The sequence below is a fragment of the Camelus bactrianus genome, chromosome 13, assembly GCF_048773025.1.
Source record: "Camelus bactrianus isolate YW-2024 breed Bactrian camel chromosome 13, ASM4877302v1, whole genome shotgun sequence".
NCBI lineage: Eukaryota > Metazoa > Chordata > Mammalia > Artiodactyla > Camelidae > Camelus > Camelus bactrianus.
This window is the reverse complement of record NC_133551.1, coordinates 31,492,022-31,507,085: the sequence shown is the minus strand read 5'-3', so window position 1 is coordinate 31,507,085 and position 15,064 is coordinate 31,492,022. Positions and strand designations below refer to the sequence as shown.

The following is a 15,064-nucleotide window of genomic DNA, read 5'->3' as shown; positions in this document are numbered from 1 at the left end:
TGTATGTAAGGCCAGTTCATCTTTGTCTCATGTTAGAGGATTAAGCTATGGAAACAAAGATCTTTATTATAAGAAAAGGTTGGTTTGTAAGCAACTCACATTATTAAACTTTAGATCAGCATTATAGTAAAGGTCCTGTATGGTATCAAAGTATTCATATTGTATCAGCAAGTTATGTCTCTGTTACTAAATTCAGATTCTCTTGATATCTTTCTACTTATATGAAGAGATTTATCTTGCTATTGTTAGTCCTCTTAAAGCCAATTTCTGTTTAACTGGGACATTCTATGAGGATTTCAGTGTATCGTTGAATGGTAGAATGTCTTAACATAATTAGGAATTATGGTGGAATATATACAAGTATATAATGTAAAGCAAATTGTTTATCATAAAATAGATCTTATCAGATAAATGAGAATTTCTGTAAAAAAAGAAAAAACCTTTAAAATTTCATCTTTGTGCTTATCCTTGTTGTAATGTTTTCTGTTTCTGTATTCATTGAAGATGCACAGTAATCAAAAGGGCTTACTTCCAGAGCCAAATCCAGTGCAAATTATGAAAAGTTTAAACAACCCTGCCATGTTACAAGTTCTCCTTCAACCCCAGCTCTGCGGGCGGACTGTTAAACCAGGTAAACATCACATGTGCTGATTAAACATGGAACTTCGGCATGAAGTTAATTGTGCTGTTTTACGTGAAAAAACATTTAAATTAGTTCAAAAATATTTATTTTTTTCTAGAATTTATCAGTGAATTTTAATTAATAATCCAAGATGATATTATATTTGACTATTTTTGGTAGATTAAAAACTGCTCTGGCTTTATTTTTTAAGTATAAATAAATATTAAATATTAAACCTTCAGTTGAGTTACTAGTTGACGTCAATTTATAGACCAGGTTACATATGGATTAATAAGGTAATAAATAATGCACTATATTGTTACAGCCTATATTAACAAAGGATATGATACTTCTCTGTGTAACATTTTTAGCAGAGTCACTTTGATGGAAAGTGCTTAAGTTCTGTTTCCTCTCTGAGCTTACCTTTCCTTTTTATTATAAGATTGTTTCACTTTGTAGAAAATGACGAAAACATTATTATTTGCTGAGTGTCATGGAAATTTTTATAATGTTAGCATACATTAAATATCTATTTAGTATTCTTTCTCTGAGAAAGATTTATTTACCTTCTGAAATGCACAACTAATTGTACATACAAAAGATGTGTATTTTACCATTATGAGGAAATGAATGCCTATATTCAACACTAAGCTTTAGATTACAAATATTTAGAATAAATACATTTATTTTACTTCCTCCCCAACTAGTCTAACGCCGACTAGTATTCTGCAGTTCAATTCTAGCACCAACTAACTACCTGGTGTTAGCACAGATCCTACAAATAAGGGCTTACTCCCCAGCGGGTCTGCCCCTGCTTCAGACACCAGCCACAAGTTCAGGAGGTCCCCTGGCCGCCTACACTTCTGACTAACTGGCTTCAAATTTAGAGGTTCCTGCGACCCCTCGTCACGTTCAATAATTTGGTAGAAGGGCTCTCAGAATTTAGGAAAGCACTACACTAACGAGTACAGTTTTGTTATGAGGGATGTAACTCAGAAACAGCCTAATCTAGAGGCTTCGGGCTAGCCCCGGGGAGGGGAGGTGGGTCCCGGGTACGGAGCTTTCCTGTTCTTTCCCTGTGGGGCTGGGGCAGACCTGCCGCCCGGCACCGGTGTGTTCACCAGCCAGCTGTCTCCACTGACCTAACTTTGGTGTCTAGAGTTCTTACTGGGGTTTTGTTATGTAGGTAAGACTGGCCATGTTACTCAACTCTACCTCTAGCCCCCTTCCTCTCCCGGGAGGTCAGAAGGTCAGGCTGATACCACATAGCTCAAACCCCAACCCTCCTGAAGCTATCTAGGGGCCCACCAGGAATCACCTCATTAACATAACAAAGACGCTTCGATCACTTGGGAAATTCCAAGGATTTAGAGTTTTCCTTCCAGAGACAAAGACCAGTTAAATTCTTTTTTATACATATTAAAAGGTTCTTCCCTTATAGTGGATGGTAATTCCTAAAACTTTTACCCGCTTATTCTGGTTCTCCCTATGAAGAAGCACAGAATTAATCTGTTCCTTCCATAAGAGAAGCCTTCTAATATTTGAAGACAACTATTACGAAACCATAGTCTTCTTTGATTTTCTTTGTCTTCTATTCTCCAGACCAGTGGTCTCTTTTTGTTTATTTATTTTTGACTGTGCAGCTCTATCAGGAAAATATATTTTTAGCAGAGCCCCAATATATGCAGTGTATGTATCACTTCTGTGTCAATTATATGAATGCATTCATGTATTTAAAATGCAGCCCATATATTAAGAAATGATCAAGCCTAATATTTTTATTTTTAAGATGAAAGTAAATATAAATAACAGTTCTAATATTTGCTTTCTACACATTTTCTACCTCTTTGTAGACTATAGTTCTGTATTTGACTTTCCATAACATGTCATAGTATATGCTCTCTAGAGCCCCCCAACAAATTGTCCTCTTGTAGATAAACCTAGGTTTCTGGGTTGTCCTGAAATACGGTGTATACAGATGTGAATTTATCCCACAGATGGGTTCTAATCAGCACAGAATGCAGTTGGATTTCCTTCTTATGATCGTTATGTTTCTGTTAATGCAGTTCAAGATTGTATCAGTGTTTAAATAAGGATATTACACTTGGGTCTTTTAGAATGTATTATCCAAACCTTTGGGCTCTGGGTTGTCTTAAGTAACTTTTCCCCCAAATTATTTTTGTCTCTTCTTTTCATCTAAGATATGTATTCTCCACTCTGCCTTTCCACTCGGATTGATGTATGATCATGCGAGATTATGCTTTTTTTTTTTTTTATTGTTGTACTACTTTGACAATTTTAAGGAAGATGTGTCAGTATCACACAGGTGGTTTTCTCATTGTGTGGAATGGCAGGGGAAGAGGATTAAATACCTCCCTTGGACAGATGGAAAGCTTCCGGAGAATGTACGGAAAGTTTCTTGGTGTTCAGGAAAGACAAACTATTAATAAGTTCCATTTGTTTTTCCTTTACTACGTCCTTTAGTATATCTTAACTACATCCCTTACTATATCCTAAACTTCACAGAGGCCTCTGAGCAAACAAAAATAATTATAAAAAGTCATAATTCTCTATAATTGTTTATATTGTATAATATATATCTACAGGCATGCCTCATTTTATTGTGCTTCACAGATACTGTTTTTTACAAATTGAAAGTTTGTGGCAACAGTTATTTGTCAGATGATGGTTAGCATTTTTTAGCATATTTAATTTGAGGTATATATATTGTTTTTTTAGACATAATGCTCTTGCACACTTAATAAACTATAGTGTAGTATAAATGTAACTTGTATATGCACTGGGAAACCAAAACAATTGTATGATTCACTTTATTGCTATAATCACTTTATCTGAGCAGCCTGGAACCAAACCTGCAGTATCTCTGGGTTATGCATATATGATATTTTGTATTTAAACCCTTGCTCTACTGTTTTGTCATTGTATCATTTTTCCAAGTAACGGACACATATTTACTTGTTTATTGTCTCTCTCTTCCACTAGAAGAGAGGAGACCCCATAACAGCAAAGATTTATCTGTGTTGTTCATCTCAGGTGCCTAGAACAGAACTGCTATTTGTAGTGAAAAACACTCAAATATTGTTCACTGATTGAACTCCTTCTTTAGGGGGGAGGGTATAATAGCTCAAGTAGTAGAGGATGTTAGCATGCACAAGGTTCTGTGTTCAATCCCCAGTACCTCCTCTAAATATAAATAGATAAACCTAATTATCTCCCCCCTCAAAAAAAAAAAAATCTCCTTCCTTTACCTCACTGTTGCAGAGTTTGTACATACCTTGTTACGTATGGTCTAGTCTGTAAATTTCTAAGTACTTCTCTTGTTGGCCTTTGCTGTCATCTAACCTGTGCACCACCATCAGGTTGATCTTCCTCCCACACCCACTTTGATTATGTTTCTCTGACCGTACTGATCTTTTCTCTTCAATCCAGACCTTTCACTACCTTAGAAATATATAATGTAAACATTCTAGATGTCTTTCTCTCTATATGTGTGTGTCTATTTTAAATTTTAACTAGTATATAATTACTTATGGTCTAAATTGTGTTTTTAACAGCTTTATTGAGGTATAACTGGTGCACGTTCGCCTGCACATATTTAAATTGTACGAATTGGTAAGCTTTGACATATGCGTAACCCGTGAGACCATCTTTGTAATCAGAATAATGAACATCTTCATTATTCTCAGAACTTTCCTTCTGCCTCTAACCCACTCCTCCCCCCACCCCCAGGAAACTACTGATTTGCTTTCTGTCACTATAGAGTAGTTTGTATCTTCTTGAAATTTATATAAACGGAATCACACAGTATGTGCTGTTTGGCTTCTTTCCCTTGGCTTATTATTTTGCGATTCATACACGTTGCTGCATGTATCAATAGTTTTTTTCTTTTTAATGCCGAGAAATATTTCATTCTTCAAATTGCATATTCACTGATTTGTTGAACATTAGATTATTGGCTGTTAGGGGTCATTACAAATAAAATTGCTGTGAACATTTGTTTCTGGTCTTCATGTAGACTTATGCTTTCATTTATTTTGGGTAAAGATCTAGCTGTAGGATGGCTGGGTCATATGGTAGATGTATGTTTAAGTTACAAGACACTCTCCCAACTGTTTTCTAATGTGGTTGAACCATTTTACATTCTCACCATCAGTGTCCAGTACTTCATTCCTTTTTATGGCTGAATAATATTCCATTGTATGCATATACTGCGTTTTACTTATTCATTCATCCTTTGATGGACATTTGAGTTGTTTTCACCTTTTGACTCTTGCAAAGAGTGCTGCTATGAATATTCATATACAAGTATTTGAATATCTGTTTTCAATTCTTTTGGAGGTATATATTTAGGAATAGAATTGGTGGGTTATTTGGTTATTCTATGTTTAACCTGATGAGGGGCTACCAGACTTTTTCAGAGTGCCTGTACCATTTTACATTCCCATAGCAGTATACACATGATCCAATTTTGCCATATCTTCATAGGCTCTGTTTCTTTGTTGTTTTTTATTAATTACAGCCATCCAAATAAGAATAAACTGGCAACTCATCATGGTTTTGATTTGAGCTTCTCTAATGACTAGTGATGTTGAGCAGCATCTGTTTGCGTGCTTGTTGTCTATTTTTATGTCGTCTTTGGGGAAATGCTTAATCAAATTCTTTGCCCATTTTTAAACAGGATTGTGTGTCTTTTTGTTGCTGAGTTCTTTATATACTCTTGATACTATTTTAAATAGTATCGCTTTTTAAATTTCAATTTTCTGTTGTTGCTAACATATAGAAGTACAATTGATTTTGTGTATTTATCTTATATCCTGCAGTCTTGCATATTATTTCTAATAGGCTTTTCCCTTAGGATTTTCTGTATAAACAATTATATCATCTACAAATAAACACAGTTTTACTTCTTCCTTTGCCTTTTACTTCTTTTTCTTCCTTTATTGCAGTTGATAGAAATTTCCAGCATAATTTGTACATTGAACTGGTGAGAGTGGACATCCTTGTCTTGTTCCTGACTTTACATAGAAAACATTCATTCTTTTACTATTAAATACCTTGTTAGCTATAGCCCCCCCCCCCGATTTCCTTTTTCAAGCTGGGAACTTTTTCTTCTGTTCCTATATTACTGAGAAATTTTATTATGATAATTACCAAAATTTGTCTAATGCTTTTCTCCATTGATTGAGATCATTATATGTGGCTTTTTTATTTTTGATGAATTGTATTGATTCATCTTGATGAATTGTATTGATTGATTTTTGAATGTTTAATCTTTTATTCCTAGGATACATCACACTTGGTCATGCTGTATTATAATCCTTTGTGTGTATTGTTGGTTGATAGTGTTGTTCAAGTCTTCTTTACCCTTACTGATTTCCAGTCAACTTGTTCTGTCAGTTAGTGAGGGGGAGGAATGAGGCTTAGTAGAAGACCTAGCCAAGATCTAAGGGTAAGGGCAGTTAGATGTGAGACTGGACATTTTCAGAGTGTTTTAATTCTGATTGTTTTAAACTGGGAAATACTGTATTCTTTAAGAGCTATGAAAATATATTTAATACTTTATAACAAAATACAGTGACTGAAAAATGAGAGGAGGTAGTGTTGAGATTTCTAGCTGTAATTGTGGATTTGTCTACTTTTCCTTTCAGTTCTAGAAATGTTTGCTTTATATATTTTGAAGCTTTATTATTTGGTGCACAGACACTTAAGACTTCTGCATCCTCTTGATGAATTGATCCCTCTATCATTATGAAATGACCGTCTTTATCCGTCTTTCCTAATGAACAATGTCTTCCTTTGTAAGCAACTTATCCTAATGATTTAATCTTTCCACCACCTATGGTGAAACTGATTCATTCTAAAGAAAGTAGTTTCTAATGGTCAGTTTTCCAAAGATGTAACGGATTGCCTCAACAAGTAACAAAAACTTAAAATGCAGTTTTTAAAGCATGGGATGTACTTGTACAAAAGATACTATTTATAAATTTCAAATATGTTTGATCATAGGATTATATGCTTCTTGAAGTCCTTCCTAAGCCTGACCTTCCATGATTCTAATTAACTATTGTATTGCTAGAGAATTTTGTATATTATGACTATTTCCATCTAATAATTAGATGAAGTTGCTTCATATATTTTCTATTTCATGGGGTTTTTTCCCCCCTGTATATTATCTATTTTGAAAATATATCTTTTGATGTGTACTCTGTATTTATACTCTTATACAGACTTGAAAGAGTATGGTTGTCATTTATTCCTCTTACTGACTATGTACAGTATTGTTTCTTTTGTTTTTATATAAATATTTTAAAAATATACAAATATTCTCTTCTCAATTGGATTATAAGCTTTAAGGACAAGGATTGTGTCTTGTTCTTTCCCCTCTATTCTGACCCCATGCCAAAATACCCCAAATACCTAACAAAAATATTCAGCAAATAATATGGGTTCAATTAGTACTATACTTATTAAAAGATGGAATTAGTTTTCTTGCACTAAGTACTAGAGAAAAGAAAGGCTAGCTTTGGTATTTTACCGTTAAGACAGGTGTTGGAATTTTAAATCAAATTTCAGGGTTGAGTCACAAGGAAAGGAGCCTGTCACTTTTTGTACAATGAAAAGGTCAGTAAATCATTGAACTTCCAATGAATTTGTTAAAAATTTGAAGAAATAGCCATTTACCCTTTTTGGAGTTTGTTTTATTTATTTTTAATTTCATATATATCATAAAGTTAAATGTTTACTTTTGTTTCCTTAAAGCAGTTCTTGGAACACCTCACAGCTTGCCACATCTGATGAATCCGTCCGTCTCCCCTGCATTTTTACATTTGAATAAAGCACATCAGGTATATAAAGAGCGCTGAGCACTGAAGCATCCAACGTTCGGAGTGAATGTTTTGTTTGTTCTTAACACTTTAAGTTCTCAAGAAGTTAAATGAGTATTTTTTTAAGTCCTTATTAATAAATATAGCTGCATAAAAATAGAACTTAAAAAGCATATCAGATCACATTAAGCAAATCAAAGCAGCATACTTACATTTATTGGTTCTTATTTGCAGGGCATTAAGAAGGGAAGAGGTATATTTTGTGGTATGTTTTTCTAGGAATGAGTAGCTCAAAACAAGTCTTATGTGGTCTTAACTCAAAGTATTTACAGAAAGAAAAAAATAAATGAACATTAACTCTTATATCTTAAAATTAAATCAGTGTTATAAAAATAATTCCTGTATTTATGAGAGTAAAACTATTTTCTTACCTTTTTCAGATAAATATTTTAAAATGTGTTTGTATATATAAATATCCATAATATTGGAGATAAACATTACCCACTGTATTCAGGTACCATTTCAGGTGTATCTGTATTGAAGCCTAATTACAAATCAAACCTCACACATACTAGATGTTTGTTGTAGGTTGAATGAATGAATGTCTGTTTCTAAACCCAGCTTTTTAAGGAAGAGGTCTATCCTTTATTTATTTTTCATTCTTAGGATCTAACATAGGCCCTTGTACATTATAGAGTCTTTATTCATTCATTTACTCAACATATTTTATTGGAAATTTGACATGTACTAAACACTCTGCTAGTCATTGAGGCTACAACACTGAACAAAATATTCATAGTCACTGTTCTAACAGAATTTCAATAGATAGAGAAAAAAAACATTTAACAGTTAATTACAGTAAGGTTTAAAGAGTGGTCTGAGAGGGGAGTCCAGAGTATTGACAATACTCTCTTTACCTTAAAATAAGAGCAAACTGCTTAATTTGGCCTTGTGGGCCTGCCCGAGCAGGTCTCTCCTCCTCCTTGTGGTCCTTGAGTATCACTGTCCAGCTGCAGTGAACTGGTTGTGGTCCTTGAAGGATTTTCTTCTCTTCTCCGTAGGTGTTTGCTCCAGCTGTTCCTTCTGCCTGGAATGCTTCCCACCCCAACACCACCTGGTTCCCCCAGGCTTCATCTAAGGCTTAGATCTCCGTGCAAGAGTTAGTTACTTGGGAAACCTTCCTTGAATTTGCCAATCTAAATCAAGTCCCACCACTATTTGTTCTCATAGCTCCTTGTATTTTCCCTTCATACACTCATCACCATCTGTAATTGTATGCTTTATAGTGATCTCCCTTCCTCAGGGAACTCTGAGATCCATGAGGGCAGATCATATTGTATTTCTCACTATGTAGCACACTGCCTGGCACATAGAAGAGCTCGATAACTCTTTGTTGAATGATTAAGTGAATAAATAAATGATTGAGTGACACTGACATCAAAGCCAGAAAGGGGAGAAGAGAGGGGATGAAGGATGAAAGAAAAGAAGGCAGTGGTGTGGAATTAGTTTTGTGACTGTGTGGTCACATCTTGTTATATTATTGAAAAAATTAATTAGTGTTGCCTGTAGCTGGGAAGCGGGGCATTAAGAAGCTGCTGCTTTGGCTCAGATCCACTGGGGAACTGAACTTTAAAATGAGTTGGGTTATACAACAGGTGGCTCTTCAAAATTAAACTAACTTAATGTTTTATCGTTTTCACAGAGCTCACTTCTGGGTAATACTTCTAATTTATTTCTTCAGAATCTTTCTCATGTACCAGTGGCACAACAACAGTTAATGAAGTTTGAGAATATTCATACTAATAATGTAAGTAGGGAATTACTTTTTTCTTTTGAAATGGGTTCATTCCTTTTGTGTAATCAGGCCGTTGGTCAGATCGTTTATGAATTTTCACATGCGTAGCTTTTCTTACTAGGTTGCATTTTGTTGCCACGGGCCGAAGTCTGACTTTCTTTTCTTCTTTTTGCAGAAACCAGGCTTACTCGGAGAAGCTCCAGCCCTGGTACTTCAAACCGCAGCAGGGATCGGGTCAGCGCTTCCACTGAAAACAGAGCTGGGCCATCTTGGAGAAGCACATAAAAGTAAATGATGTGTGTTTGCTGAGAAGTCAGTGAACAGATTAGAGATTTAAAGATAGTTTACCTGTGTTCTACTTTGATTTACAGGAAGGTCAGATTTGAGTTTTATTCACTTAAAATTTCAAGCACCCTCTTGGCTTTTCTATTTTTAATAGTAGAACAGTGTTGATAAGTTATGGACGGACTGCTTCCATGCCAAGATAAGACCTTCCCTGTGGGATATGCTTTAATATTTGATGAAGGTTCACAGCAGCGTGAGGCAAAGACACTGATCCCCTTGAGACTGACGTGCTGCCCACTGGGCGGACAGCACATTACACAGGGATCCGTTTAATTTTTGCCTGGATAAGAGACCCTTAGCTTTTTTTTGAAGATTATCTGGTAATTGTAAATTTAAAGTTTGATTATCTCTGTGTTATTTTTCATGTGTACTTTGTGCTTCTGAAAAGATGACAAATTTAAACAGAACAATTTTTTTTTCCTTTATAGAAAAACAGGAGCATGGTGGTATGCCTAGATTTCTGATTTGAATGTGATTTTGAAAGGCACTTTCAAAGTTGATTGGAATTTGTTTGAAGTGAGCGTGCTGAGGGGGAAGAAAGAAGGGCTACTAGTAATAAAAAAAAAAAAGTCAAATTTGGATAGCATATTTAGCCTCTTGTACATAAAACCAACGAGTCAAATGATCAGATAATCAACTTAGACTATCGGAATTGACTTATGAGCTGGCCAGAGTTTAGCCAGTATACCAACAGGTATATAAATTTTTATGGTATGGTGGGGTCTATCCTAAAATTTAAATTTTATAGGACTAAAAGCTTATGCAAATGTTTATTATTTGTGTTGGGTTAAATAAGCCATTTGCTTTAGCATTATTGCTTTAAGAACACTGAAAATTCAAAGTATACAAATAAATATCACTAAAAAATAGAGCTGAGAATCTAAGTATTTAGTCCTAAAAATAATTTAAGAAGTTTGTTTAATGAATTGTAAAATATAACTTTGATTTAATTAAAATAGTTATCACAACTAGCTCTCTTCTTTTTTGACCTGTAGATTTTTAAAAAGTGGAATGGTTCATAATTTTCCTACTAAAACTTTCATTCCTTGTTATTTATTATAAACAAAAATGGTAAACTTTCATGTGTTAAACTTTCATTTGGTGCTTATCTATTCACAAATATTGATGTTTTTTGAACCAGCAGTGTGCTGGTGTTTAAAAACCATCTCTCTAGGTTAAAAAAGTAGTCTTGATTTGTAGTATTTGTGGGTTTCTGTATGTAAACACTCCAGCCATGGCTGATTTCAGGTTACCCATGTGAAGACTTTGAGTTCAAAAGCAAAAAAGAGAAAGTACAATTGATTCTTACGAGCTGGTGCAAGCTGGCTGAATAAATTTATTGTTGGGTTTAATCTAACTTAATTTTTGAGAGAGAATCTTTTTAAACTGAAAACTATATAAATTTTTTAAAATTATATATATTCCTTTCCAAAAAAAGTTACTGCTGTAACTTAAATGCCAACAAGTACATAAATTTTGCTCTCAGCTTCTAAAATATGCAATTAAAACTTGGAACTAAAAAAATATAACATCCTTGAGATGATCCTGGAAGTTGTTGAAAGTAAGAAAAGCATGATTACCATCAGAAGTTTTTGTTTTTTCCATATGGGAGCCTGCTAAATTACAACCTCTTACCTCACTTTTTAAATTTAACTGTTCTCCAAAAGGTAAATAATAGGTTTGCACACTTTTTGCCCACAAGTTGACAAAATCAGAAGGACTATTGTGAATAAGCCTTGTCTAATGCAAAGCCTTTTGCATTTGTGGTTCACTGCAGCATCTAATCTGATTCCAACTCAAACAACTGTAACAGCTGGCGTGGGCATGTTACCATTCTTTCCAAATCAGCACATTGCTGGACAAGCGGGGCCCGGGCCTGGGAGCACTCAGGAGAAACAGCCAGCCTCCGTGGGAATGGCAGAAGGAAATTTCTCAGGGTCACAGCCTTATCTTCAGAGCTTTCCAAACCTTACTGCTGGAGGCTTGCTCTCGGGACATCATAAGCAACAGCAAAGTCAGCCAAAAGGCCCGGAGATAAGTTCAGGGGTAAGAAAACCGTGTGTGTGTGCGCGTGTGTGCGTGTGCGCGCACATGTGCGCACATACATATATATTCACGTGTACACACATATATGTGTATGCTACACACATATGCATATACTAAAAAGGAATATAGCCACGTGAATATTCCTTTTTAACTACATCTTAAATTATTCTAATTCTAGAGTGTTCTAATTTTTGGTTATTTTTTAGCTGGTAAAATTTATGAAATACCAGGCAATCTTAACTATTTTTAAATTTCAAAAGAAGTTAATAATATACCTAAAGTATATAAATATGGATTACAAACTGGATAATTTCTATAACATGCCAGGACATGGTGACTTTTTCATGGTGTACATTTACTTCTCAAAATAGAAGAAAATATAATAAGAGGTTGAAAAAAAACTCTTGAAACAAACAAAAATCCATCTTTGATAAGTTATGCTAAATGATGCTTGGGACTCTGCTTTAACTACTTGCCAGTTTGTCATTAAAATAATTGTATAAAATGAGTTTTTTTTTAAGTCTGTTATTATAAAATATTTAAATATGAATTCTTTATTTCTATAAATATTTCCTTTTCTAAACTTAAATATCGGGTATTTTTGAAAACTACATATTTTAAAAATAAAATATAAAGTAATTTAAGTTCAGAATTTTGTAGTTTAGAAAAGTGTAAGACTCATTAATACTTATTTAATTGTATGATGACATTTATAAGGCTTTCTAAGTAAATAATAATGCTATTCTTTAAAATACACTCTTTTTTTCCTATCTTAAATGTATATGCTGTAGTTAATTAGGGTATTTTAATATTTAAAGGCAGAACAAATACTATTTTATCTGAAAAACTTCAGTGTCAGTTATTACTCTGGTCTGTTTAAAGAAATATAATTTTGATTTTAATGCTGGCGGTTTTTTACCCAGTATTTATTGGTTCATAAACCACTGACATTTGTAAATGTTATAATTGGTAGGTAGGATAAAGTACATTTAGTTTTCATTTTCTTTGTACCCTAAAATACTCTTTGGTTTGTAAGTGGCGTGTGAGAAAAAACATTTGTCTAGTTGGTTATATTCATATGTCAAAATAGTAATATTAACTTTGTAGTGGTTTTGGTGTCACCTAGTCATGGCAGGTGGTATGGACAGAAAGCACTACAATCATACATTGAGAGGGCTAAGGCAGTTCTTCATAGGATGAATTTTAAACATTTATGTGCAGTATTAATTGTTTGAGTTATTGAGGAAAATTAAAACTTATATATGAATAGTCTGTATCTTTTTGCACAGACTCTTTAATTCATTAAAAGCACCAAGGTCTTTAGAAAAACTGGACTGGAGGTGGTTCACATAGTGGACAAATGAGAATGTACCTGGAAAAAGACTGCCCAAGTCGGGCAGGGCTGGGAAACCAGTCCTGGGAAGAGCAAGCGAAACAGATATATGGAACTTGGCAAGAGCTGAACAGCTGACATTTAATTTGACGTTACAAAAGACTTCACAGACTGATCTAGTCATGTGGTATTTTGTGTTTCTCCAGTGGGCAGAACAAGTCCAATAAGTATGACATGCAATAAAGCAGACTTAGGCGTAATATAACAAAGAGCCATTGAAGTTTTCGAACAAAGAAAAGGTTTGGCAGTTTCACAAAGATGTGAATGTCGTATCACTGAAAACAGTTAAGCAGACCCCAGGTGAACATCTGTACAGATTGTTGTACAGGTGATTTTCTGGCAGTAGGGGATTGGACCAGGTAACCCCAAAGTATGTTTTCCAAATATATCAAGATTTTGGGCTTTGTTGAACAATTGGTTAAACTTGGCTTTGGAGTTTTAGATTTGCATCTTTGATTTTAAGTTGACCAGTGATTCTTGATTTTGTTTTGTCAGAGTTACTTCTGGAGTTAAAAAGAGGGCTGGATTCTTAATTCCCCCACCCCTGAGAATTTGATTCATGGAGATAGGGATGAGATCTGAATTTTAAGTATATAGCTCAGTGGCAGTAAGTGCATTCACATTGTTTTTGCAACCATCACTGCTCTCCACCTCCAGAACTTTTTCATCATTCCACACTGCAGCTCTACCCACTCAACAGCTTGAGGTTCATCTATGTTTTAGCATGTATTTGAATTTCTTTTTTTAAAGGCTGAATAATAATATATTTATACACATTTTGTTTATCTATTCATCCACTGATGGACATTTGGGTTGTTTCCATCTTTGGGCTCTCGTGAATAATGCTGATATGGACATGGTATATAAATACCTGTTTGAGTCCCTGTTTTCAGTTCTTTTGGTTATTTACTCAAAAGTTGAATTACTGGATCATAATGGTAAATCTACATTTAATTTTTTGAGAAACTGCCATTCTGTTTTCTGCAGTAACTGTACCATTTTGCATTCCCACCAGCAAAGCACAAGGGTTTCAGTTTCTCCACATCCTTACTAACATAATGTCTCACCATGGTTTTGATTTGCACTTCCCAAATAATTAGTGATGTTGAGCATCTTTTTGTGTGCTTATTGGCCATTTGTATATCTTTTTTGGAGAAATGTCTCTTCAAATCCTTTGCCTGTTGGGATTCTTCATTTTGTTGTTGTTGAGTTTTAGGAGTTCTTTTTACATTCTGGATATTAATCTGTTATCAGATATGTGATTTGCAAATATTATCTCCCATTCTGTGGGTTTCCACTGTTGATAGTTGACACCATTTGCTAATAGTGTCCTTTGATGCACAAAAGTTTAATTTTGAAGAAGTTCAATTTGTCTGTTTCTTTTATTTTTTCCCTTACTTTATTGAGGTATAATTGACAAAAATTGAATATATTTAGGTTGTTAATTTTTAAAGTGTACAACATAGTGATTTAATATACATATACATTTCTGCAGTGACTACCACAGTCAAATTAATGCATTCATCACCTCATATCACTTTTTGTTCTGTGTGTGTGTTTGGTGAAAACATTTAAGATCTACTCTCAGCAAATTTCATGTATACAGCGTACTCACGATGTTGTACTTTAGATCCTCAGAATTTAATAATTTTATGTCTGAAAGTTTGTACCCTTTGGCCAACATCTTCCCATTTCCCCCCACCCCTCCAGGTGCTGGCAATCATCATTCTGCTCTTTGGTTCTAATAAGTTGAACTTTTCTAGATTTTACATATCAGTAAGATCATACAATATTTGTCTTATTCTCTCTGATTTATACACACACACACACACCACTTTTCTTTATTAAATATTTATTATATAAACAGTTTCTTTATTAATCCATCACTGAGCACTTAGCTTGTTTTCATGTCTTGGCTAAGGTGAATAGTGCTGCAGTGAACATGGGAGTAGAAATATCTCTGACATAGTGATTTCATTTCCTTTGGATGTATGTGCCGAAACGGGATTGCTGGATCA

General features: G+C 34.3%; 1 protein-coding gene across 2 annotated transcripts in view; it reads left to right on the top strand.

Moving 5' to 3' along the window:
* RAVER2 (ribonucleoprotein, PTB binding 2) overlaps nt 1–15,064 on the top strand; it is a 98,472-nt gene that overhangs the window by 38,167 nt on the left and 45,241 nt on the right. The window contains exons 5-9 of one of the 2 annotated variants that reach the window (XM_010949966.3): nt 505–631; nt 7,403–7,488; nt 9,209–9,274; nt 9,438–9,549; nt 11,385–11,653. In XM_010949966.3, the coding sequence (XP_010948268.3) occupies nt 505–631; nt 7,403–7,488; nt 9,209–9,274; nt 9,438–9,549; nt 11,385–11,653 (660 nt within the window). Of the gene's footprint in view, nt 1–504; nt 632–7,402; nt 7,489–9,169; nt 9,275–9,437; nt 9,550–11,384; nt 11,654–15,064 lie in introns of both variants that reach the window. The other variant, XM_045512441.2, reaches the window with a different exon arrangement.